Here is a 27,523-nt window from a genome sequence, read left to right as displayed (position 1 = left end):
GCCTTCTGTACACTGTCCATCACGCAAAAATCTTATTTGCCTGCTGTCACTTTACCTGACATTTTCTTGAAAACCACAAGGTCTTTTAGAACGTCTGTATTTTTGCTTTATTGCCACTGTTCCCCTACACATACCTAGCATATTTGGTGGTTCTAACATGTATAGGAGCTTTGCTATTAATGTTTAAATTCGACTCATTGACTTTAATAGAATTCGCCGAAATTTTGCAGGTCCACGGGATGTTCAAGGAAATTTTTGCAAGACTGTCAGAGGCCTTCTCGCTCCCTAGTGAGCACTTCTGTCCTTCAAGTGGTATACTGTGCAAAGTTCTGGCACGCTTGCTGTAGTCTGTGCACCCTTTAATAATGTATATTCCCAAACATGGGGTATACATGAAAAGAGGCACCTGGTGTCTTTAGGGAAAATATACTCCCAGAAACTGAATATACCAGAGAAATGCGCTCTTGCAAAAATGTCCTTTTTTTCTTTTTTTGAAAATATAGATTGAGTGTTTTATTTGCTAAAATGTTATTTTAAAAAAAAATTAATAAAAGGTGAATAAAAGTTGTTTGCATGTCTTTTCCACTGGCTGCAAGATCACTTTACAAGACATTGGGGTTGATTAACTAAAAGTGTTTGGAGTGTTCACTTCATTTCATTATCACTTTGCAAAGGATAATGTATTTAGTTATGGAATCTGGTGATTAAATGTACCTTTGCAATGTCTAAATATGTGTGAAGGAGTGAAAAAAAACGTTAATTTGCTTGCACATAATTGGAAAGTTAAAGTCAGCAGAGCTTTAACTTGTTTACTAAAAAATATGAAAATGTTAGCCCTCTGACCTAGGCTATTGGTGACTAGACAGCCTGGTGCATGATCATCCTTGGTAAAGGCCTCCAAAATAAAAGAAGTTAGTGGTCTAATGAACAGGAATGAAAAATGCAATGCAGTAGGAAACCAAAGTGATTTACTGCTGTGACTATTGGAACCCTCTATGTGCCATCTTTAAAAATATATGCAAAACAACTGAATTGCTTCCAATTACTTCTACATCTCTGGTTCCTTTCATATATGCATATGTACAAGCATCACTGTCATTCGTTTAACTTTGAGAACATATATAGAAATGTGTGTTGCCAGAAGGTATTTTTATGGTGTAATATAGGGAAACCAGGCCTGGAAGTGACGGAGAGGAACCAGCGTGCCTGCATGATATATTCTACAAGAAAGCCATTTTGCAGTAATGTTTTTTTATTTGAAAGTGCTCTTTTCATATTCGTAAAAATAAAGAGCCTGATTGTGTCATTTCTCTTTCCCAGGATTTTCCATTCTCCAGGCCATTATGGAGGCAGCCGTACAGAACAACTGGCAAGTGACAGCCCGATCAGTGGGGAATATAAAAGATGTTCAGGAATATAAACGCATCATAGAGGAAATGGACAGACGTCAGGAGAAAAGATTTGTAATAGACTGTGAAGTTGAGAGAATAAATACAATTTTGGAGCAGGTACACTTTTCTTTTAAATTAAATTTTTTTATTGAGTTTTATCTTTCTAAAGGCCAGTATGAGAGATACTGTTTTTATACCTTAGGTTGTTGTTTTGTGCAATCGTATTTATCCCTAAATACAATAAAAGGCAAAAATATTTTTATTCTTTTTTACCAGTTTAATAACACTGTACTCTATTCAGATTTATGATTTGATTGATCATTTGCACTGATCCACAGTCACAGCCTCTAAAGTCAAAATTCTACAATGCAGAGCTGGATTGTGATGTGATATGATGTTCTCGGGTTATATTCAGAAATGAATTGCTGTGACACCTATTCTTACAGCTAATAAGTAACGTTTTTGCACACTTTTTTCCTCCTCTTGTATGTCCGCTGCTTTGGTAGAGCAAAAAATGACTTGCAATGTTAGAATTTAGACTTTTAAGTTAAAAGACAATAGTATAAAGTGCTACAAAACATTTGCAGACTGTGTTGAAAACTACAACTAAAACTAAAAATTTATATTGTAGTTGAAAACTACAACTCAAACGCATTGCTGTCTATACACAGTTTGTGATTAGTAAGCAGAATGTCAGCAATTATTGGAGACAACATTTAAATGTTTTGTTGTCAATAACAAAATTTGTTCACATTGCCAAGTGTCATCTAGTGTTTATTGTAGCTTAAGTACATTTCTGCTCCGTGCATCCACCTACTTTTTACATATTTAATTGCAGGAAAAAGTAGAAGCCTCTTTTGTGTTTTGTTTTTTTGTCACAATATGACATGAAGTGTGTTATTATAAGGAATTGCAAAGGAAAACGATGCAATGTGTTACTTTTTTGGATATTTAAATGAAGTCTTGCACATATAAGTAACCATACAATGAAGCCTACATACAATATTTTAAGTAGCAAACTTAGATTATACTAATTAACATAAGTGGCCAAAAGATAGAAAATATTCTTGACAGACTATAAAACCTATATGTGGCACCTCCCTACCCACCCCCAAAAAGGCTCTAACATCTTTTTATATGATTTAAGCTTTGTTTCCAACCCTAAATCTTTTCACCAGAGCATTTCATTTTTGATTTGAATTGATTTTGACCTCCAGGCTTTACAGCATGTAAACATGTCTTGTGTAGGGTGTCAGGGCTCATCTATATTGATAAAGATGGTTTGAAGAAAAGCTTAATTATTGAATATTGTTTAGCAGGGAGAGTAAACAGCTCTGATTACTTCTGTCATTACAAAGGTTTGTAAATCTATGTACCTTTGTATATTATCCCAAAACAATGTAATTTATCAAAAAAAAATTTTTTATCAAAAATTTCTTACTGAAATTTTCCAAACAAGGGTGCAATATTATTGATAAATAATAATATAAATTATATGCAGATTTTAGAAAAAAAAATATTTACTTCAATTTAGGAAGTGATCAAAAAGTCATTAAAAGGTCAGATCAAGGTCAGGGCTAATAGCGTGCAAAATGTAAATCAGGGCACTGGGCAATGATGCTTGGTGCACTACAATATGTATGTATACTTTTATTATATGTTTTGATGTGTTTTTACTGTAAAAAAAAAAAAATTAAAAGCAGATTACATAGTAATCTGCTTTTCGATTTCCCTCCCCCAGAATCCATCACTCCACCGTATCACCCGGAAGATGTCACACATCTTGCTGGGTGATGCGATGGGGATGTCCCCGCCCTGCTCATTCCCCTGCTCGCATCTCCCGGAGGCTGATCGCATCTAACTGCAGATGCATGCATCGAGGTGGCGGGACCCTCTTTTAAATTTCCCGCCCGGCCATGCCCCCCGACAGAGAAGCGCCCCGCCATCACAGCGGGATCGTGAGATCGCCGCTGGAGCGCGGGGATAAGGTAAGAGGAACCCCCAAAGGTACCCCGAGTGTGACTCGGGGTTACCGCTTTTTGCAATTTTTCCCACCCCGAAGTCACACTCGGGAATACCGCTAGGGGGGTTAAAGAACTGGTAACCCAGAGCCACCAGTATTTTCTGGTTGTCCCAGTAAGTATCTATCCAGGTGGACTCCACCCAAGGGTGGGCAGGTTTCTAGTAGTCAATGGTACTAAAAGTATATAAAACATTTACTTTAACCTCCCAAGCAGTAACCCCGAGTGTGACTCGTGGTAGAAAAAAATTTGCTGATAGTGGTATCCCCGAGTCAAACTCGGGGTAGGTAGACTTATGGGAAGTAATAGTAAATACAGAGCTTAACTGATCCGCCAGCATCCCGTGCTGTTCATTGCCACGATCCCTGTTTTCTTTCTTCTTCCTCTGGTGTCTTCTGCACATGATGGGTCACTGGGGAAGTTCCCTGTGACGTTGGTGCTTGTGTACAGTGCCAGCGGGGCGGGAAATTCAAAATCCATTTGTATTGCAATCAATACAAAATAACTGTATTGAATGCAATACATTGGATTTTTATGTGTAAAAGCAGTACATTGTTTTCAAGAACATTTATTTTACAGTATATATAATAGTATGTGTATAATATTGATTGAAAAAAAATATATATATATATATATATATATTTAAATTTATTTAATTTATGATTTTTACATGATTCTGTGTTTCAAAGTTTATTATACTCATACTATTATATTATACCGTAAAATAAGTTTTTATGAAAAACAATGTACCGCTTTTAGACATATAAATCCAGACAGAAATGTACCACTAGGAAGGTTAAAGGACATTTTCTATGGCTTCCAAAAAGCATATTCTCAACTGCTGAAACTCTATGTTAAATATAACTTTAAAACTAAATTATCTAAACGATTTCTTTATTTAAAAAAACAAATCATGTTGACAATCACCAGCTAAATAAAGAGGTTTGGTTGTATTGTTTTTACAAAAAACAATGTCAAAGACACACATTTTGGGGTGCCTACGTTTGTAACAAGATCGGATATGCGCAGAAGGATCAGCCCAAAGCATCCTGGGGATGTGTGACGTAGGTATCCCAGGCCGCTCTGTGGTCCCATTTAGTCTTTCCTGCCAGAGTGTATTCAGACAGGTAGTCCCCCTCCCCTTTTTAAAAAAAAAAGAACCAAGCTAATTTTTACTTTATATAAAAGGATTATCTACCCTTTTCCCTTTTATATAACAAAAAAAATTTGTGATATGTCCATTTTAAGAATAAATATTCTAAGAAAAGTAGACTTCAACTCCCTTCAACTTCAGAAACCAAAGATTTGCAAAACTGTGTGTAAACCAAACACAGACATTCTCTCATCCCATCTCCTTCATTGTCCAGCCAGCTGAAGGGAGTCAGGGTCCTCTTGCCAAGCTATGCTTTTTATCTAAAAAAGGAAACTCAGGAACAAAACTACATTGTTGGTAAAGGGATTTAAAATCTAGAGATTTTGTTGAAAAGCACTGCAAACCTTTTGGAGGATAAAATACTTAAAAACTGTTTTTCATTTGAGTATCAAGCTGCTTACCTGGTAATCAGCTTCATTTCTGGTCTACTCTACAGCCTTTACATAAAATGATCATTAGGTGAACTATTACTGTTTCTGCAATATGCATTTTCTGAGTAAATGCTAATTTATTATTATTAATATTATTATTATTAATATTATTTCATTTCAGACCTAGATATGCCACATTGAGTCAAAAGCTGTTTCTTCCATTTTGTTATGCAGCAGTTTAATATAAAATAAAAATACCTACTTGACCTTGCATCCCATATTCTAGAAAGTGTTTCTTGCGCCTATTATTCTTGCAGTAAAAAGTGCTTGCATATTATGTTTTGCTCTCATCTCCTATTACTTATTCTTCCAATTTGGCTGTGTACTTTTGGCTTGTAGTGTATCTGAATGCTCAGTGATACTGGAGTTGAACATGAAGCTTAATGTACAAGAACTGTTCTGAACCTACCCTGTTATAATTATGTACAATCCATTTTGGTTGTGCTTTCAAAGCCTTTCTAAGCCCAACCATAGAAAGACAACTGATCCAAGGCTGTATATCCACACCTTGATTTTGAAAAGGCCTATATCAGCTCTGGTCTATTAGTATATTATTTAAATAGGTGGCAGGCTATTAATAAATCACATTTAATATTTGTATGAGAATACATAAAAGAATGTTCATGTCACAACATAGGGAATATGCACATTTTAGTAAAAATATGAAACCAGAAGGATCTAGGGTCGTACCACAGGACAGTCAGTCAAAAATTCAGCTATCCACTATCAACATTTTTGGGAAAATTTACAAAAAAAGTTGATTCTTAAGATGTTTAAGTCACACTTATTAGGGTCAGCTTAAACAGAAGCCAAATGATTTGTTTTTAAGAAGTGGGAGTAAACATATGCAAACATTAGGCTAGTATATAAACTCATAAATCATTGGTGTTTCTGGTGCAGATCTTTCATTTAAACCCAACCAGGACTCACAACATGTTTGCTTTTTTCTCTTTTGCTTTTATGTTACCTTTCATCTTCTGGTCATCTCTGGCCTGCTAGATACATTCATTTAGTTGCAGCTGCAAAGAGGAGAATAATAGAAAGTTTGCTCCACAAGCAATTATCCCAGTCCATTTTCTTGAGCTCATTTGCTGTGCCCTGAAATGCTTGGGATTTTATTACCTCAATGTTTGTTTTTCTGGTTCTAAGAATTCTAAAATACGTGTATCTCATTTCTGAATACACCATCCTTCTATATCAGACATTAAAATACAGTATAGCTACAAGAACAACTGTTAAAGTAGTAAAACAACCAAGTAGGATAACATGGAAACTGTTCCACTTACCATTATGCCGATTTTACTGAAATGAATGCAAGATGCAGAGCTCTCCATTATAGATCTAGGAAAGTTGTGTTTCCAGAATTTCATTCTATGAGTTTTTGTATTTTATTTCATGATTTGCAAAATTACTTTGGAATCCTAATAACATTACAGAAAGAACAATAGAACTTTTAGGCAGTCTTTTCTTTGCAGAGATATATATGAAAAAACAGATTAGTTTTGCAAGCAAACTCATATTTTGACTTGATCACACAATAGAAATAAATGGTAAATGATGGGTTTAAGCACACTTTCCATGTGAAAAAAGAACTCCTTTAGTAGTTTATCGTGTAACCCGTACCATAACATTACTCACATGCTAATTGATTACTCTAATTTACTTTCCAAGATAACTGTTTTGTTTCACCACAAAATAGAAATCTATATAGACAACACTTCCAAAACTATCATGATCAGCTCACAAAGCACTAAGGACACTGCGGACTACACTCATCCTCCTCATTAAACAACTACCAATTACAGTTTCTACCCCAGAGCCTCCCTATGTCAGTTAGGGTCAGGAATGGTGGGGACTGGTTTTTGGGGCGTTCTAATCCAATGTAATTCAATACCATCCTATACCTCTCACAGTTCATTGAGATCACCCTTTGCAAACAGTAACATTTTTACAAAAGGTAAATTGGAACTAGGGAAGAACTAGGGAAGCTACTGTATGTGTAGCTTTTTTTTGTACTATAAAAAGGTAAAGATGTGAACTTAACACCAACAAAACATTTCTTGGAGAGAGGACAGGTAAGTATAATTTAAAAAGTGCAATCAGACAGGTAAAGTTATTTTTTGCAGAAGGAATATTGCCTGACCCTTCTGTAAAAAACCTGCCTGGTCTAAATTTTTTAATTTCTGGGTTTAGTTAATCTTTAACAGTAAATGCTGTCAGCTGATATATTATCTCACAGCAAAGGATAAAAGAACCCTGGGTCACATGAAACCAGAAGATAACTGTAACACATTTAATAAACCAAAGAATGTTAGTTCCACTTATCTATAAATATTAGGGCATGCACAGAAGCCAACATTCAGGAGTGTCATTCGCTGTACTTAATGATACCAGTTGATGCTCAACCTATATTACTCAAAGAGTGAGCCCATCCACATTGGGATTCATCTAAATGCTTGAGCTTGAGAATAAACCTACCTGAGGTTGTCCATTGGGCCACAGTCTCTAATATGACAGAATTTTAATTACTGGCTTCATGTTAGTTGAGCCAGGTTTCTTTGTTCTTTAAATGTATATGACTAATTGTCCTGCCCTTTCAACTGGCTTGACTTAGTGAATCATGATTTTCATTTATTTTTTTTTTTCATATTACATTTTACCTTTTTTCTATACTGTATTTAATGTACTATAATTTTTGTCTTCAACATATCCATTTATTTTGGTTGTAAAGCTCTTCTTCCATTTTAAGCACAAGAAGATTAGCTTCTTAAATGTATACACTGAACTGTATTTCACCTAAATCTTTCTATGTAATCCCCCTGTGCAGTTCAATGCCAATGCTCAATCTCCCTTCTTCTCTATAAGCGTCCAGCATGTGTGTACTTGATAGATTTACTTTCTTAACTCATTCTGCTTTTCCTCAAGTAAATCCAAACTACTTTTTCATCCTACTCGGGTGAGCATTCATGTGCATGATTGGTTGTGCTGAACTTAGCTAGTAGCTCTAGCCTTACATTTAAACTGCCAAAGGTATGCACAAACCCTTTACTTGAATTCCTAAAATAAATATATATTTATATTACTGTTATTAATATTACAACTTTCATTTTAAGATATAGTGTTACGCACGTTATGTTTAAAATTATCCTACAACAGCAAATGACAAAACGTGCCCCACATACATATAAGGGAAAAAAATACAATTAAAGTAGATTTGGTAGGTTCCACATATCTGTTTTACCTATAATCTAATACATGAAGGACTCCAGGCTAAATAAATAAATCTTAAAAATGCAGTTACCTATTTCTGTTTTTTAGATTTACTATTTAAAGTACTATTTTACTATGAAAAGATATGTTTAAAATAATAAAAAATGAAACTTGTTTCTGACAATGCTTAGCTTTTGTGGGTTGCAGGTAAATAAACAGACATTACATACAATAGGCTTGATTTAAAAAAAAGCTCTCCCAGACTGGAGAAGATAGACTATCATGGGAGAACTTGGGTGATCCAGCAAACCTGAAATAGATTTCTTAAAATCATTTGCTATTTTTGGCAAATGTTTTCAGTCCTGGAACAGATGTATTTCAGATTTGTTGGATCATCCATGTTGTCTGGATAGTTTATCTTCTCCAGTCCTGGGGTGCTTTGATAAATCAGGGCCAATGTTGTTTCCAGTCCAACCCTTCTACAATTAGAGGGTTTCACTCTTCAGTCAAGAGTCCATTTATAAGCTCTAACCTTCAGTATTAAGGTGCTGCTAACCCCTAACCCTTTCTCTAATAAAATTGTGTTTTTGTTTGTGTTGCTATTGGAAAGAATTTATGTTTTGACAAGGTATTAAGGAGAAAAATTCCCAAATAGAGTCATAGATGGCAATTAAAACTAGACAGATGTTGCAGCCCTGCTTTACAAAAATGGTTGGAGTTTGTCTATAAAATAATTAATTAAAAAATGTAGTAAACCAAATATCGAGCTGAACCAGGAATCTTTCATTCTGGTAGGCATTCATAATCATATTTTGTTAACGGAAAACCATATTCCAAAAGGTACAGATCAGCAGCAAATGCACCAAAACTTGAGTTTCATTATTTGATATGGCTATGAGCACAAGTAATCTAAAAGTGAAATGAAAGCAGAATGTAGTCACCTTGGCTTGAAAGGACATTTGTTCAGAAACAGAGTAGAAAAATAACTGAATTATAAGCATGACAAAAAATATTTATTGTAATGACCATATGCACTAAAATATGACTTGCAGATAATAAAATAATAATAATAATAATAACAATAAAGAGAATATAATAGTATAACAGCCAGAAAACATTCTCAGGGAACACCTGACTTTTAACCAAATACAGCTATTTTTTTGATATATTGTCATGATACATATATTTTCATACTAAATAGTGAGAATTGTAATACTTTATTGCTACCCTTTTCCTTGATGCTTCTTAGTAAGCTGTTGGGTTTGTCAAAAGAAAATGTACTTAAGAGCATTTTAATTGGTATTCATTATGGAAACCAGATGCTGTAGGAAACTGTCCAAGCTACTACTTATATACTGTATACTAATGATTTATATATACATATATAAATAAATATATGTATATTTATTTATATATATATATATATATATATATATACAGTGCCTGATGGCAAGGTCCCTGACAGTCTGGTGGGTTTAATAATTCTGGCTGTCAACCTGGAAGACTGAGGGCATCTAGTAATGGAAAAGTACTGCATGGAATAGCTGTGGGTCTTTTGTGACTATTATTTGGCTATTTAAATTTTTTTATTATAAATCTGCTATTTATTTTTAACTGAACTAACCTTATAAAGTACCTAACTGACCACATGACTAATGTCAGCTTATAATGTCAAATCTGTTTAACCAAATCAACAGATTCTGTTCTACCAGACTATGACAAGGTTTGGTAGGTCTAATGCAAAAATGCAATGCGAGCAACAGTTTACTTAAAGAGTTTTAAATACAAGCCCTAAAAATGGAAAAGAAGCATGGAAAAATTTAAACAAATTGAGCCAACACATCTAGAGACTGGTTAGGTGCAACAATACATTTTTGCTTCTGGGTTGAGATACACATTAGGATGTAAAGCCAGTGCCTAAATCTTCATGCAGCATATTGTACCACCCTTGATGCTACATCTGAATACAATTTTATAAATGCACCACTATACAGTAAATGCTAGAGTGATCTTTCCAACTCCTTTCTCTAACCCATCACACAAAAAATATGGGATACTGCCAATGGGCTGACATTGCAATTGAAAACATCAATCTAAACTAGTTCTGGCTACTATATGAGTAATATCATTCTAGCTACTATATGAGTAATATCGCTTTCATATGCCATAGCAAAGCTTTCCATTGTTTGCAATTCAGCAGGAGGAACACAATTCCATTCTTCTCCAGGAAATTCAACCCACTCCTGCTGATATTGTAGAAATTGAACATGCTCTCTTAGACTTTGTCCCCCCATTTGTTTGATGTAATATGGCTTTAATCTGAGCACTATGATAGCCGGGCTGTGTTCAAACTGCTCAGTTTCATGTCCAAGGCTTTAGACAGGTAACAGTATTAATTTGTGTTTTGTGGATTGGATACTGAAAGTCATCTCTCTTTATGGGAGAAATACAAGATCATTTTTTTTACAACAAAAGAAGACTGATTGTTTTTTGAACCATCAAACCCGCTTTTAATATAACAAAAAATCAGCATGTTTTTTCTTCAACAGATTCTTTAACCTATTGTTGCCTTTTGTAAGTTATCTGTTTACCATCCAAACAGAACCATTAATGAGTTCAGCTGTCTATTTGCCTAAAGCTTCTGTCAAAAATACCAACAATCACTTGGATTAACATTACCTTCTTTTGTGTTACAGTAATCGTTTTCCTACTATATACTTATAAAATATACATACATATATATATATAATTGAAAAATGTAAAGCTTTATGTCTACCATGCCCACCTTGCAGGTAGTGCATGAATGTGTATGGTAGTTTTACAAGAAATCAGCAAAATATATCCCTGAATCACTTTTTTATCCAAACATTGTTGTCCAAACTGGTTGACAACCTTATGTATATGACATATTGCCACAAATGCATTAAAATATCCCAACATTTTGATGTCAAGAAATGAAGGTCAGTAATTATGCTAATAATGTGCTAATCAAATATGCATTAATAACTTTGTGTCATCTTAGGCATGTTCCAGATATGTACTATGCTATGACCTCTTGTTAGGCAAACGTGATTCAGAATAAGAACAAAAAAATTATAATCATATGTATTAATATTTATGAACTGGGAGTCTGTGATGTGATAGAAGAAAATTATCATATAATTACAACTCTTTGAAGATACCAAGGGTCATTCAAAGATCTCAGTCTATGTGTAATGGGAGAATAGAAACAATAGAGATAGAAAGTTCAAAAGTATTAGACATCCTTTATATTTAATATTCTGGAGACAGAACCCTAGCCTTTGCTTTGGATAAAGTGTGGAATGGGTAAAACCTCTGTCACATTAATACGAAAGGAAATGAGGGTTCATAAATACACATTTTAGTAGAGTGTAGATGGGTTAGAAGCAGGGATAAGTTTATTATAATGGAACTTCTGAAGTTCCACAAGGAACACTTAATTTTTACATTTTTTGTTTTTCTGTTTTGGCCTGCTTTTGGACATTTTTGGCACAAATTCAGCAAGAGAACTCTAGGGGGGAAATTCTAGAGGGGGATCAAAAAATATTCATACCCCAGGTATAAGAATGAGGTTAGAGTTCAATCCCACAATAGATTTGGCACAAACTTTTTTTACTACTGCAAATGTGGAAATTTGAGCAGATCAATGCAGCCTACTTCATGCTTCACACAGGAAATGGCCACGCTACTTGGAACTTTAACAGGCTCACAGACTATGTTTACCTTGCTAAGCAAGTGATTGATGAGGTAAATATTGTTTCATGTTCAACTCAAACCATTTTGATTGAACATCAAATTTTCATTGAACCCTGTGAAATGGTAAGCACTCATACTACCTCCAATAATGTTGGGTAGGGACTCTCATACGCTATAGTACAAAAAATAGTTTGAGAGATTGAAAGGACATAGCATCTAAAATAAAGACAATACTATACATATGCGTTATGTTTTTGAGGCCTGCTATTGGAATTTAAGAGATTCTTAAAACCATAATGACACAGAGAATAGGCATTCACTAAGCCTATGGCAAACTACTATTAAGTGTGTTCACCAATCACTACTAACGGTGTATATCATAGGTTCTCAACCTTTTTTGAGTGATTCAATAGCGCCCCCTTTGGGTGAACTATACTATATATTGAAAAACAAGGACAGAATTTTTATATTACTTTATTGATATTAACTTTTTAGCCAAAATAAAGAGGGCTTCGGTGCATTTTTAATAAAGCCACATACCAAATTTGAAATGCCTTAGAACATTTTTTTTTTAACTACTAGATAAAAACAGTGCATAAAATTTTTTGTACATACAACAAACATACATGTTTACATCCCATTTCCTCCTATATTGTGTGGTTGCCCATGGAAACCCAAGAGTAACCAAAGGTTTTTCAATTGACCCCTTTATACCCCAGTATTCTTGACAGAAAAAAAGTCTGCTTCTTCAGGACTTTAGGAAGTAAGTTATATAGGTAACAGAAAAACAACCAATATAAATGAATAACACGCTCAGAATTCAAAATGAAATTCTTACTGAAATAACAAATTCAAAACTATTTACCTTTTACAAATATGAGTAATTGAACAATACCTCAGCTTTAAACCCTGCTGCTTTAAACCTATCCACACCCATGAGTAAGAAGGTAGGTATACTAGTGGAAAAATCTCAAATTTGGGTCTTGACAGGTGTTTGTATCATCATACTAGGTTTATCCTGTGTACATAGTGGATCTACTCTCCAGGTACTCAATCAATGCAAAATTAAAAAGCGAACATCAATAGGTTTTGTTTCCACATTCCTTGTGTATTCATCCACAAACATCTAAACATTGGGATCACTTGACTTTATATAAACATGATTTTTGATATCAAAGAAGACTGAATGGGAGCACAGAGCCTCTGGGATATGCACTTCACAAATCCCAGAAGGCTTGGGCTCTGAGAATGAGCATTTGCAGGAGGGAATTTTCTGTCATTGAAAAAAGAAAGATGGCAATCTCACACATGTGCAGTGAGATTGGCACTTTCTTTTTTTTTACACATACATACATACATACAGCGACATACCTCATGGATCTGTGCAAATAAAGGTGTCATCTTTTTACTTTAGGTCCACTTTAATGAGAAAAGATCAATTATTATTATTAGGATTTTATGTTTGAGACCCTGTTTCTGGCAACTTGGTGTTAAGTTTAGTATCAGCTCTCAGGGTCCCCTTTGTACCCTGAAAATTTCACGTTTGTACAATCGAAGTGGGGGATTTGAAGGTTTATGCATTGGGGATAATGACAGCATAGACAAAGACACAGCTCTTATGCTGCTGCTGGGATTCTTTCACAGTACAAGGTGGGCAGGGAGCAGCTATATATAGTCTATATAACAGGCCCACTCTCGGGCAGCTCACACTGAAGCACAATCGCTTTGATAGGTATAGGAAGATAGGGATGCACACGCAGACAGTGCATACACAGCTGATTGTGATGGTATTGTACACACCCAATCAGCTGGTAGTATGCATTTTGAGGGTAGGATTATCTCATATGACACTGGTCTATCCCCCCCCCCCCCCCCCCACCAATGACAGAGCACTACTGAGCCACCTAAATGCAAATGCTGGGCTGTTCAATGATCCATAGCCAAGGCTGTGGATCAAAGGGCCTCCAAACGGCAACAGCCCCAACGGACGGGGGTAGGCAGCAGGCTCAGCCAAAATAGCCAACAGCGCCATAGACCGCATGGAGCTTCCTTCAAGTCCAGGTATGGAAATTGATTCCCCACGGAGCTCAGTAGCCATAGATTACACATTGCTGGCCCAGGAAGTCTCACACAACTTGAAACTTAGCCTTGCCCACCTTATAATAGAAGCTATATCTCAGCAGATGCAACCTTTCACAGATACTATCAATAAGCATGGGGAAAATAACCAGGAGCTACAACAAAGAGTCAGTGATTTAGAGGATGACTTACTTACAGTGCGATCGCAACAAAAACAGCTAGTGAACCATTGTACAACATTACAGGAGAAATTAATAGATCTAGGTGCAACAATGTGCCGATAATTGGAGTACCGGAAACGTATAATGCAGCTGATGTGCAAAAACTTTGCAACTATACTATTCCTAAATTGCTGGGACTTTCTACTCCTGTGCCAGTGGAAAAAACCCACAGGCTGGGACCATTGCAACGCATTAGGCCTTTTCCAAGACCCATTATTGTGAATTATCCCCGCTTCCCTGACAAAGTCCAGCTGCTGAGAGCCTATTGGTCACATGACCACTTTACTATTGATGATACTAAAGTGGTGCTTTTATGCGGATTATGTGGCCGAAACTACAAAGCAAGTACAAGCTTTTTCACATGTCTGCAAACAACTGATATCTAAGGTGTTAAGATTTGCACCATGTACCCAGCTGTACTTAAAATATCCACCACTGGTAAATAAGCCCATACTTTTAAAGATCCACAACAGGCCATGGATTTTGTAGTTTCGCTAGATGACATGGACCATTCACCATCAGACAGGAAACGTAGGCCATGTTCCACTCACTCCTCTCTTGCTGCCTCCTCATAAGGTTTGCCTTCCACCATAAGTGTAAAGGGAATTTTATCTTATCTTTAGAGATTTTTATCTTAAAGTTCACATGGCACAAGCAGTGAAAATGAGTAAAGAAAAAGAAATAAGGAAGAAATGTTTTCTTTTTTTTGTGTTTATTGGAGGGAACCGGTTGTCCACCTTTGCACGCACCACAATTTAAAAAAAAAGGAATTTTCTTTTGCCATTAGTTTTACATGTCTGGCAACATGTTTTTCTCAACAGTGTCACCTGCTTAGGGTTGTTTTTTTTTTTGAGTCTCAGTATTTCCTCTCTGGGAAAAAGGAAGTCAAGCGCAAGTGAGTTTTGCTGTAACCTCTTTGTTGTTATAACTGTTTTTAATTTGTTTTGAGTTTTGGCATACCCCGACTGTGCTATGTACTATTACATTACTGGCACGACTGTTTACTCCTCCTCCAATCCAGTTGGCCCCATTTCGTGGCAGTTATATTTTTCTGGGGCCACTTGGCTGGGATGGCTTCAAGCAACAAGCTAAGTTAATTTACCTGCAGTTCTCTACTCTTTTTACATTTATGCTTCCTAAAATGAAAATTGTTACTTGGAAGAATAAAGGACTACACTTCGCTCATAAATGCACTAAGGTCCCCAGGAACTTAAAAAAATTACAGGCTGTTATTGTGATCCTCAAAGAGATGCATCTACAGTCCTCCTCGTTTTATTTGCTGAGGAAAAGTTGGGTTGGCAAGGTCTGGGGTGCCTCTGCTCATGGCAGATTTGCTGGTGTAATAATACTGCTACATAAAAGATTTCAAAATACCACATCTAGTAAGTCTTGTGACCCTTCGGATGGCAGATGGGCTACGTTAACTCAATTTTGCTAACTGCAATTTCTGGCTAATTGCTTCACGCTGTTGGCGGTATATGGTCCCAATCAAGATAATGGACTATTTTATAACAACCCTCTTACAGTTGTGCAGAATCTTCCCTCAGTTTCCATGTTGGTGGCGGGTGATTTGAATGCTACTGTCAGCACACTGAAAGATAGATGTCCACCTCCGCCGAGGTAGGGGTCTACTGTGTTAAATGATTCTTCTTTCCAACTGTTTCTTTCAGCAACAGGTCTGATTGACTCTTGGAGGCATTTGCACCCTCTGAACAGATACTATACTCATTGTTCTGGAGTACACTCCTCTATGTCTTAAATACCATCTTGGTTTCAGCTAACCTGCTACTAAACTTGAAGACGGCTACTATTCATCCCATTGTTATTTCAGATCAGGCACCAGTACTTTTGTCTCTAACGGAGAGCTATTTGCATCATTCAGATTTTACCTGGTGCTTCCCAGTTTTTCTAGCCAAAGATTAGCAATTTCAACAGCACCTGAAGCACTGGTGGCTAGATTTTGAGTTTCACAATGCCGCCCACCAAAATACACCCCAGTTGTACTGGCATACAGCCAAGGCGGTTCTGAGGGGCAGAATTATGGCCCACGTGTCCTAGCAAAAAAGAAAATGCTAGCTAAATTTATGAAAACCAGTACTCAGGCCCTTCAGGCTTATTTGAAATTTAAAGAGTCTCTATCAGCAAAAGACAGGGAAGAGTGGCTCCAAACTAAGCGTGCTTGTGATTTTTGGCTGCATCAAAATGATACTACCATCCGTGCTTATAAATCAGCAGAATTTTATAGATTTGGCAACAAGTCTGGCCGACTACTTGCTAATCTAGCTAAAGTTTTCGAACACCTCTAAGACAAGTGTTCGTGATGCTACAAGTTCTGTACAACACTTACCTCATTATATCGCTGCTTTGTTTTCTTACTATTACCACAATCTTTATACATCGCAAGGAAGTGATATTGCACTGGGTCAGGCATTCTTGGATTGGTTGAATTTCCCACATCTGTCAGAGGATGAATTACTTTGTCTTAATTCCCCTATTACATCTGAGGAAGTTACTTCTGTGATCAAGCGGTCAGCTAATTTCAAGGCTCCGGGACCAGATGGCTTACCGAGCTAAATTTTTTAAGATGTTGGTGGACCAAGTTACCCCTAGATTGACTGCATTATATAATGATATGTACTCAAGGTCCACTTATCTGTCCTCAGGTTGCTCGGCCCATATCAAAGTTTTGCCTAAAAAGCAAAAGGATCCATTTGACCCTGGGTCCTACTGACCAATTTCACTTGATGTTAAGCTGTTGTCAAAAATCTTAGCTGGCCGTCTGGCGGTGATTTTGATTAAACCAGTTAGCCCAGCCCAGGAGTGTTTTATATTGGGTAGATCCACGGCCTATAATGTTAGAAAGGTGCTGGTACTGTCTTGGAGCAAAGTAGATTGGTTGGCTCCTCCTCCGGCTCAACGCGGAGAAGGCATTTGATAGTGTTGAGTGGCTTTGGCTTCACGCTGTGCTCTGCCAGTTTGGATTTACATTATTCTTTGCACAATTTTTAGTAGCTATGTACTCTGCTCCTTCAGCTCAGGTTCAGGTGGCGGAAGTATTATCTCCTACCTTTTCGTTGGGAAGAGGTACATGTCAGGGCTGCCCCCTATCGCCCCTGTTGTTCAATTTGGCCATTGAGCCACTGGCAAGGTATTTCCAGGATCCAAATGTATTTACAGGGATAACTATCCACAAAAAACAAGTCAAATTAGCAATGTTTGCAGATAATGTTATGCTGTTTCTGGGGAACCAAGAGAAAGATCTACCAATACTACTGCGACATTTACAGTTTTTTGGATCTTTTTCTGGTTTCCGTCTAAACTATAATAAAAGTGAATTTTTTTATCTACATCCCACGGCGCCTGTGGAAATATTGTCTGTTATACGTAATTTGGGTTTGAAATTAGTCAAACATGCTTTTACCTATCTGGGAGTTCAGGTCACCAGGCTGGTACCTGATTTGTATAAGTTGAATTATACTCCTATTATTAATAAGATTTTGGCAGAATTACAGAGCTGGAAATCTCTACCTTTATCTCTAATGGGGCGGTGTCACTTGCTTAAAATGATTAGCTTTGCACGCTTATTATATCCCATGCAAACACTCCCCATTTTGTTGGGACATTCTGATATTCAGAAATTAAACGTTGCCTTTACAGCCTTCTTGTGGCAGGGCAAGACCCCTTGGATTGCAAGATTCAAACTTGTTCAATCTAAACAAAGCCTTGATATGCGTTTTCCAGCCATACACAAGTACAATTTAGCATGTTTGCTTCGCTATGTAGAGGACTGATGGCATCATACATCTTTTTATGCGGTAGTTAAGCTGGAATCTTTACTGGTGAGACCTTGGTCATTGCTCGGTTTGCTTAATGCCCCATATGCTAGCCAACTTCGTAATATACGTACAAATTTGCTTCTATGGGATACTTTGCTGGCATGGCGAGAGACTAAAAAGCTTTGTCACTACTGGAAAAGCTTTACCGCTATGACACCACTACATTTGTCACCTAGCTTCTGTCCGCGGTTGCAATATAACACGCAAGGCGAGTTATTGGGAAACTGAGTAATTTGTTGGATGACACTAACTGCCTACTATCAATTATTATCCTTAGGGCTAAGTTTGCCCTCCCTTCCCAACACTTTCTGTACTATTTACAGGTCAAGTTTGTTTTTTTCCCACGACGGGGCACTTCTTCCATACCGCCTATACCTCTTCCGTTAGTACGAATGCTGGGCCCACCTACATCTCGACATTCGATATCATATATTTATCCATTATTGTTGGAAGCCTCTACAGGGGTAGAAGCAAAGTTATATTTCGTGGCCAAATGTGCTGAATATTTACGATGCCCATATTCTGATACATTAGAACTATTAGAGGCTAGCTGGTCCATTTTCAGGAAATCTATTGTTAGTGAGGTGTGGCGAGAACTGCAATTTAAAATTATCCATGGAGAGTATTATGCGTTCAATCTGCAGTTTCATTCTAGTGTGGTGGCTCAAAGGATAGTGGCTTGCACTTTTTCAAAGAGAACCCTCCCCAAGTGATGTTTCTGGTTTATCTAAATTTAATCATCTTTGTTTGCTGGCAGCTAAAAAAGCTATATTAAAGCAACGAACGGAACCTCACCCTCCCACATTGACGCAGTGTACTAATTATTTGCAAACCCTTATGTTGAATGACAAAACTGAAGCCACCAAACACTTAGACACACCCACAAAAGTTCTTTGCAATGTGGATGCAATATTTACTGCATTCATTATCTCCATCTCAGCTGCATGATAGTATAGAAACCTTTTGCCACACAATCTGGTATGGTATCTGCGCATGGTTTTTGGAGGGGGATAAAATCGTATTTTCCTTCTTTTATGTTTTATTTTGTACTTCGATTTCTGGGAAGGCGAGAACAGTCCACCGATTGTTTAGGGTATACCTTGGTTTTTGGGTCTTGGTTTTGTCCCACGGGTATTTTCCTAATCTTTCTATGCATAAATAGTCACATTTATGAAAAAATAAGGGGCAAAGACCATATTTCAGGATGTACATCATATCTGCGGTAAATCATTTCTTTTCATTGTTTTTTTGATGCAAAATGCTTTTATGCTAATCAGGCTAGGGTCTTTTTGAGGCCTAATACATCCTGTTTCTCCTCTTTTGTATTTTGTACCTGATTGTACAGTATGTCTTGTTTGCACTGTATATTTTTTTTTTTGTATTGTCTTGCCTTCAATAAAAATGATATTTAAAAAAAAATTAAGCTAAAAATAAACCCATACTGTGAAAATACATACATTGTACAGCTAGTTGCCTGGTTGTTGTGCTTGAATTGAATGAGTACCATTTCCAATCACCCATCTTGATCAAATTTACAGCTAGACTGGCCAATAGCTTTTTTGAAGCAGCTTTGTTATAGCCCAGCAAAATTATGTTTTATGTATAAATCTATACCATTAAACAAATAAGACTTTTAATAGGCTTTCACTTCATTTGAATTACCAGTAACTTTACTAAAAAAAAAACTCTAGTTTTGTTTTTAGTTAAAATATATGTTTAAATCGAGGTTTGAATAAAAACTTAGTAAAATAATTCCTGTTTAATTTAGACATTCCTAAAATATAAAAGACCCATGGGTAGTACCTGTATGTCATCTGATCTAATCCCTGATTTCTTATTTTTTTCTTGTAGGTTGTAATCCTTGGTAAACACACACGGGGCTACCATTATATGCTTGCTAACCTGGTAAGAATACACATATTATAAAACTAGTGCTGTGTATAACTTGTGCTTTGATGGAGACTGAATTAATCAGATACTGAAAGGAAGCAGTGAAAATCTATTACCTAGGATTCTTGAGAATGATGGCAATTAGAATATGAAAATATTACTCTTTACCTACTTTCAGTATTACATTATTGAAATGAGCTGGCTGTCTTGTGTTGTATGCTCCTTGCACAATCTTTTGAATGGCATTAAAGCAGAGAATGGGCCAATTTGTCATCTGTTTACTGATGTGATTTGGACAAATTGAACACTTTTTTGTCGTTTTGTACAAGAAATAGTTTTAGGTTTTAGATGCATTAGGGGCTATTTTCTTGGCAGATCTCAAGCATTGCAGTGTCTTACTTGTATTTGGCTAAAGCTCATCTTCTTCCCATATGAACTGTCACAAACTGTCACCAATATTGTGTTGTGACAGACGCTCATCAGCATGTTCTATAGAACCGTCTGGAATTGTGTCAAAACAAGTGTATTGTAGGCACTGAGCAGAGTATGATGAACCTGTACAGCACAGATCTGTATTGTTCTGTGTAACCCATGTGCCTGGATTGTCAGAATTAATTTGTCTAGAAAAAAATTAAAGGCTCATAATAGGAACATACATGTCATGTTAAGTAAAAGGACTCTGCATAGATCTTTCTATTTCATTTAAGAATGCTAGCAAATATACTACATCAAACACTGTATTAAGAAAAACAACAGCAAATATGAAAGAATGCAATTTACAATATAGATTATAACAGATTTAAGTATTAAAGTATTTGGATGCTGTGAAAATTCTTTAGAGATAGTTTTCTAAGAAATATATACAAAGCTACAAAACTATAAAGTATATACATGGTATATGAGTCCTATTTAGCAAGACAAAATGCAAGATACACTGGACAATATCAGCAAGGTAACTCCTTTTATTTATCTGACTTTAACAAACTGGAGAGGTTTGAAGAGAGAGGTTATGTGCAATTAAAACAGGGAACATATAAGTTGCTATCCTTCTTTGGTGAAAGGGGTTTTTTAGATGCCTGACTTGTTCACTCAGCACTAAAAGCATTGCAAAAAAACCCATATATATATATATATATATATATATATATATATATATGTATATATATATATATATATATATATATATATATATACGCACCTTCTCCTGAAGCACATAAGATGCAGAAAAGTAGAATGATTTTTCTTTAAATTTTACTTTGTAAAAATGGAAATTGAAAGTGTATTTATATATTTTTATTCTTAATTTTTAAGACAAAAAATAAAAATGTTGTGTTCAATACAAAATCATATGTGAATCATTGGTAAAAAACATAAATAGACACAAATGTGTGGGATACACAAGTAAACTTGTTTAAACTTTTTTAATAAACTGGAGAATGGGGTAAGGTATTAATAGAGATAGAGGTAATAATAATAGAGGTAATAATAGAGACATTGAAATGTATGTATTATTTATTCACAATGTTTTGCTGTTCAGATGTATAATAGTAAAGAAAGCGATACATACACACATAGTCCTATTGCTATGGGGATAATAGCCCATAGGTTCAAATTGCTGGTGTAAATATAAATGGAGGAAACTTTTCCCAACTGAAACAAGTTTGAAAGGTATAACTAATCCTGATCTGGGTTGAACTGGTTTACCCATTAATTTTGCAATTGGTTTAAGCACTGTGATAGTCCTACTTTCTTTAACTTAGACCCAAAGTTTAGGACATTTTTTAATTAAAATATAGCCCATTGCCCATAGATTAAAATTTGGTGACCTGTGTAGCTGTTATTAATCAAGGTAAGCTTACAAAATAAAGAAGTGTCAGTGATCAACCATTATGTAATACCATTGGAGCTTAGATACTTGGAGCACCATGCTGAGTTGCCAGTGTTCATGAACCATGCATCACAAACATTCTGCAGCTTTGCTAGTCTACAAACCAAAAGACATTTTAGCCCGACAATCAGTTTTAGGGTAGGACAAACTTGACAATTACCCAGGGTCCCACATTCTCCAGGGTCAGGGCTATTGGCAACTTATTGGTAAATTACTAATTTTTTTCGTTTATTTTGTATTTTTTTATTTGAGATTGAAGGGACTATACACAATGGGCCCTGATTTATTAAAGTTCTTCAATGATGGAGAGGATACACTTTTAAAAGTGAAGCTGGGTTATCCAGCAAACCTAGAATTAATTTCTTTAAAGTCATTTGCTAGCAAATGTTTTGAATCCTGGACCAGATTCGCTCCAGGTTTGCTGGATCACCCAGCTTCCCTGATAAAAGTGTATACTCTCCAGTCTTTGAGAGCTTTAATTAATCAGGCCATTCATTATACTCAGGGAGACAGGTAGTCAGCTGAACCTAGACCAGACCAACTGAAGCATCTGAAGCAACCAGATTATATATGATAGACAACAGTGCTAGTTTGTGTTTTTTTTTTCCCTAGATTATGACTCCACAAATTTAGTGATTAAGTGTATTTAACAGTGCAGCAAAACAGTGATATTTTGTAATTTTTTTTTAACCTAAATTATTTTAGGAACAATGAAAACCTTGTTTTCCTTTTTTCTGATTACTTTCAGTGGTTTATTGCACCTTTACATTTTACTCTTCTTTGTGTTCTTTAATAAGCCCAATTATGAAAAGTCATGGTAGATTAGTTCTTAGGTGTTAATGAACATTTGCAAGTAATTTCAGTAAACATTATTTTATCGTAAGTATTATTATGCTAAACAAGCTGACATCATTTATGAGTATCTGGGGGAGAATTATCTTGGATCACCTGTGCTGTTTTATACCAGCTAATCACTTTATTTTTTCATAATATGGAAGAATGAAAGGAGTTATATAAATGGTTGCTAGGAGGTAGCACAGGCTGTAAGAATGATTTCCTTAGAATTTTCTTAAAAAGACACCAAGTCAGTATGTCTAATATTAAACTCTATAAACTCAGTTGTCTATATATAAATGCTTTCACACAAGATTCACATAAATTTCACCCATGATTGGCATGTTTTTTATCAACTGAATCCAATTACATAAATGTATGAATCCTAAGTAAAACCTGTGAGACTCTTGTTTTAAATTTTTTATGAATAGATTCCCTAAAATATACACAAATCCAATCACTAGCATTTGTTCTAAGCATTATCTGCAACTTTGATAAAATATTTTTCTGGTCATATGATATGCTGGGTAGGTATAAAGAGTATGTATTTTCTTATGCAGAATGACCTATTCACCTGACTAAACATCACAACATACATTTCATTTCTGTGTGATGTGGGGCATTGGGCTGCTCATATAATAAATGGGCTGTAATGAACATGCATCTTGAAAAACGCACAACCATATTCAGATTTAGTGTCTATCCTTATATTGGTTAGTCATCCACTGTGTGTGTACCTATTTTGTGAAAGTTTAAACTGAATCCTCAATTATCAGCAAATACTATATTCTTATAGCAAAGTGAATAATTCTGTTACCAGAAATATAACACTTACCATAATAAATTATTTTTTTTAATTATTCTTTTTGCATAATTGATATCAATGTAAGTAAACAGTCCATACTGCTTTAGTGGACCCACCCCCCCCCCCCCCCCCCCCCCCACTGTATTTCCAGCTTAAGGCTAGGTACACACATGCAATAATTATCATTTGAAAATGAACGATCCACGATTATTCCTGATTATTTTGAAGGATCGTATTGTGCACAATTCTGTACATGCTGTAACCATACATTTAAATATAATCCACCAATAATGTACACACTAGATATGTTTGTTTGATCGATCGTTTGAACGATGGTTCAAACGATCCAGGAAGTGACATGTACATGAGAAAGTGTATCACAGAACAATCCATGATCACTAAATCACTGTACACACAATAGTCTACAAACGATCTTTGCCCAATCAGATCCGCCGGTCATTTCCAACGAGATTCCTCATTCGTTAAACAGTCGTTGTGCACTTTTTTTGATAACAATTATCGAACGACCTGTAGTGGATCGTTCGTTTCCAACGACAATTATTGCACATTTGTATGCAGCCTACGAAAGCTGTCACAAACTAAAATATGTATCTGATAAAACCTTGATATTAACAGTTTTTACCCAGCTCACTAGTTGTATGGCAGTACAGTAAAGTTGAATCTGTGTTGTTTTACTGTAAATCAAGTCTTTGCCCCAAAAGTAGAGTAGTATTTTATCTGAGGTAATTTATCCTGGGAAATGGCTGCTTACATCAGCAGCTTTTGAAAAAAATGAAATTACTAATCTTTGCTTCCCAAAAAGCTTATTGCCTGTCTATCATGCAAAGATTAGATGACCCATTTTCTTTAATACCTGCAGTCAGTGACTCAGAACAACTATGCAGGTCAGAAAAAAGGGACTATTTATCTGCCTGTTAGCTCCAGGGCAGCATAGAAAAAAAGAAGTGATTGTAACATGACAGCTCAGCACCCAGCATTTTCAGAAGGTCAGCAGTTTGACCCAGGATAATTCTCTCTGCAGGCTTCCTTTATAAATGTAGGTACAGATAGGAATGGGTTCATACAGGGATAATGTACATTCCTATTGAGCAACCTCTAACACAATTCAGGATATATATCTTCTTTTTCAAAGAATTATTATTTTCTCAGGCAAAATATAATCTCTTGTGACCTAGCTAAGATCAACGATCATTGTCTGTTACTGCTGTAGAGTTGACATGAGCAGTCCATTTTGTTTCTTTTCATTTGTGCCTATTTCAGGACAGTCTAAACACTTCCACACATCTCTGGATATATTTGGTGCCACAAAAGCAAATAAGATCTATATTCATTTTAGTTAGTACATTTTATGATTTGCAATGTTTCTTGAAATCAAAATCATTTCCTTGATGTTCTTTCTCATTGCAATTCAGTCATTATTTTATTATGTGTTCTCTAACAAACAGATTCACATGATCTGTATCTAAAGTTACTTTAAATTAAATATGGGGCTAGAGAGAGTTTTGTGAACCTTATCTACTGTGTGCAGTTTTGTAGAAAAAAAATGGTAAATATTTTTAAAGAGTGTTTGTAATTATATAGCTGCATATAAAATACAATTTGTTACTTATAAATCTCACCTACCCATGTTGAGTCTGCTTGTCTACAAGGCAGCAGGCTGATTTGTCTAGTCAACAAATCCTTTTAAAGAATGAGAGAAGACAGAGAAGAAAAGCTCCTGTATAGAGCATTAGAAAAATCTGTATATGTCAACCTACTTATCATCATTAAGCTAATGTGACAGCTTGTTAAAAGCAATGCACTGCAAGGTGTAGTTCAATGGTCCCCAACCTTTTGAAGCTTGCGGACCACTAAATGCATGGACTCCGGACTGTGCATGTTTGAGTCATCTAAAGGGAAAGAAACTTCCCCCCAGAGTGACATCATGATGCCAGAACCTGCCCACTCTCCCATCCCAGGTCTTAGCACTACCTAGTGGGCCGCAGACCAGTGGTTGGGGCCCCTGGTGTAGTTAATTTCCCCTGGTTTACTCAAATATAGCTAATCCATTCTGACAGGAAAATAAATACACAATTAGGTATTAGTATTTGTATGAAGGGCTCTCTAGAAAACAGAAAGTTTAGGTTAGTTCAGTCAGTAAGGTTGAAAAAACCCCATCAAGTTTAACTACTAGGAAAATAGACGTATCCCAGATAAAAACTCTATAGACATAGTTGATCCAGTGGATGGCAAAAAAAAAAAAACTGGTTCAATTTCCTGATCCAGTAAGGCAATTAGATATTCCAGGGATCAACAGTTTCTGCTATCTTTACTTTACCTTTAATACTTATAAATACCTTTATTTTCTATGCTACTAGAAAAACATCAATATTTTTCTTAAAGCAATCTATAGTACTTGCTGAGGGGGCCTATTCCACATTTTCACAGACCTTACAGTAAAGAATCCCTTCCTTATCTGGAGATTACATTTCTTTTCCTTCAGACTCAAGGAGTGCTCTTTTGTTCTATGTAATGTGAATAATTGGGAGGAGAGTTTTCTATGTGGACCATTTATTTAATTATACAGGGTGATCGTATCCCCTCTAAACTTCTCTTCTCAGGGAAGAATAGATTCAATTCAGCTAATCTCTCCTCATAGGTAAGGTTCTCCATTCCTTTTTTTAGTTTAGGCATTTTAAATGGTTTCCATGTTCTCAGGGAATTTTGATTTGTTTTATTATATGGATAATTTATGTAAAGATCCTAGAGCAACAAGAACAAAGTTCACTGGGAGATCTTAGCATTGGGGTAACCAAAAAAACGTCAGTGGCTGATTCATGTCCCCAGGTGTCAACAACAAATATATTTACATTTTATGTAAATTCCCTTTTAAATATAAATGAATGGCATATGTTCCTATTTTACAAAATGTAGTTCACTTGGCTATATAACAAACTTTTCTATAGTATACTGTCTACAGAAGTCTTCAGCAGCCTGGCCTGGTTCTATAATCAAGCATTTCATTGTCAGCATTAAATATATTAGATCTAAAAAATCTTAACAGAAGCCAAGGAAACATCAATATAAAATGCCCAAATCATGTCAGCCAACATCTTTTCGTCACTGAAACTATGTCTAGATGCTTTGGTTTTGTATGGTCCTGCTTACTACCCAGATCTTTGGATAATATAAAAAAATATTATATCAAAATAATAAATAAAACATTTGCTCCAAAAAATAAATATTCCTTCCCGATTCTGGTAGGCAGTTACATCCCTAGATTTGCATTCTACAATACTTGTCTTATCTAAACTAATATTCAGATACATTTTGTTTATTTAGAAAGACCCCACCACATTTTTAAACTCTAATAATGGTAGCACAGTTATTATTATTGTTTGGTAAATTATATAAGCTTTGATCTTGGTAGTTTAGGAGGTGGGGCCGATGTGTTTTTGTCCTACGGTTGATGTTCCCTAGGCACTGCACATTTATTTTTTCTGCCAATGGTGGTAGGCTGCTTTGGAATGGTAGTCATGGAAGTATTTTTCCTTTTGTCTTAAATTGGAACTAAACATGAAAACAATTGTGAACAGGTAAGTTGCCTATTGCTGAAGGACTAGTAGGGGGAGTACATTTATGTTTTTGCAGAAGGAACGTCACCTGTCTCATCTGCCTGCTCACATTTTTGTCTTTGGGAAGGTTGCCCTGAGTTACATATAATGAACACTAAGCAAAATAAACCTGACATTCTACAGTAAAACACTCATTGTATTATAATGTGTAACTTTAATGTAATTTTATCCAACTAGAAAACTAACAAGTCCCTTTATTTCACAGGAATATATAAAATGTTTTCAAATGATGGCAAAATTCTCATTATTACAGAAAAACAAGACTTCAGTATAGCAAAGCACAAGTGTCTATAGATGCTAAATCCTAAAACAAATGTCTAGAGAGGCTAGCCACAGTCCTTATTGCATCATTACATGGTTCTCGGCTTGGCAGACCTTGCTTAGCAGATTTTCTATGTCTGAACTAGAAGAT

General features: G+C 35.8%; 1 protein-coding gene across 6 annotated transcripts in view; it reads left to right on the top strand.

The window, feature by feature from the left end:
* Window positions 1–27,523, top strand: part of GRIA3 (glutamate ionotropic receptor AMPA type subunit 3) — a 299,657-nt gene that overhangs the window by 188,287 nt on the left and 83,847 nt on the right. For all 6 annotated transcript variants that reach the window (XR_011923281.1, XM_072429787.1, XM_072429788.1 and 3 more), the window contains exons 4-5: window positions 1,321–1,508; window positions 19,911–19,964. Coding sequence is in view for 5 of the 6 variants with exons in the window: in XM_072429787.1 (XP_072285888.1) it covers window positions 1,321–1,508; window positions 19,911–19,964 (242 nt within the window). In the remaining variant the exon portion in view is untranslated. The remainder of the gene's footprint in view (window positions 1–1,320; window positions 1,509–19,910; window positions 19,965–27,523) is intronic.

The sequence above is a fragment of the Pyxicephalus adspersus genome, chromosome Z, assembly GCF_032062135.1.
Source record: "Pyxicephalus adspersus chromosome Z, UCB_Pads_2.0, whole genome shotgun sequence".
NCBI classification, from domain to species: domain Eukaryota; kingdom Metazoa; phylum Chordata; class Amphibia; order Anura; family Pyxicephalidae; genus Pyxicephalus; species Pyxicephalus adspersus.
This window is presented reverse-complemented; position numbering and strand designations above follow the sequence as displayed.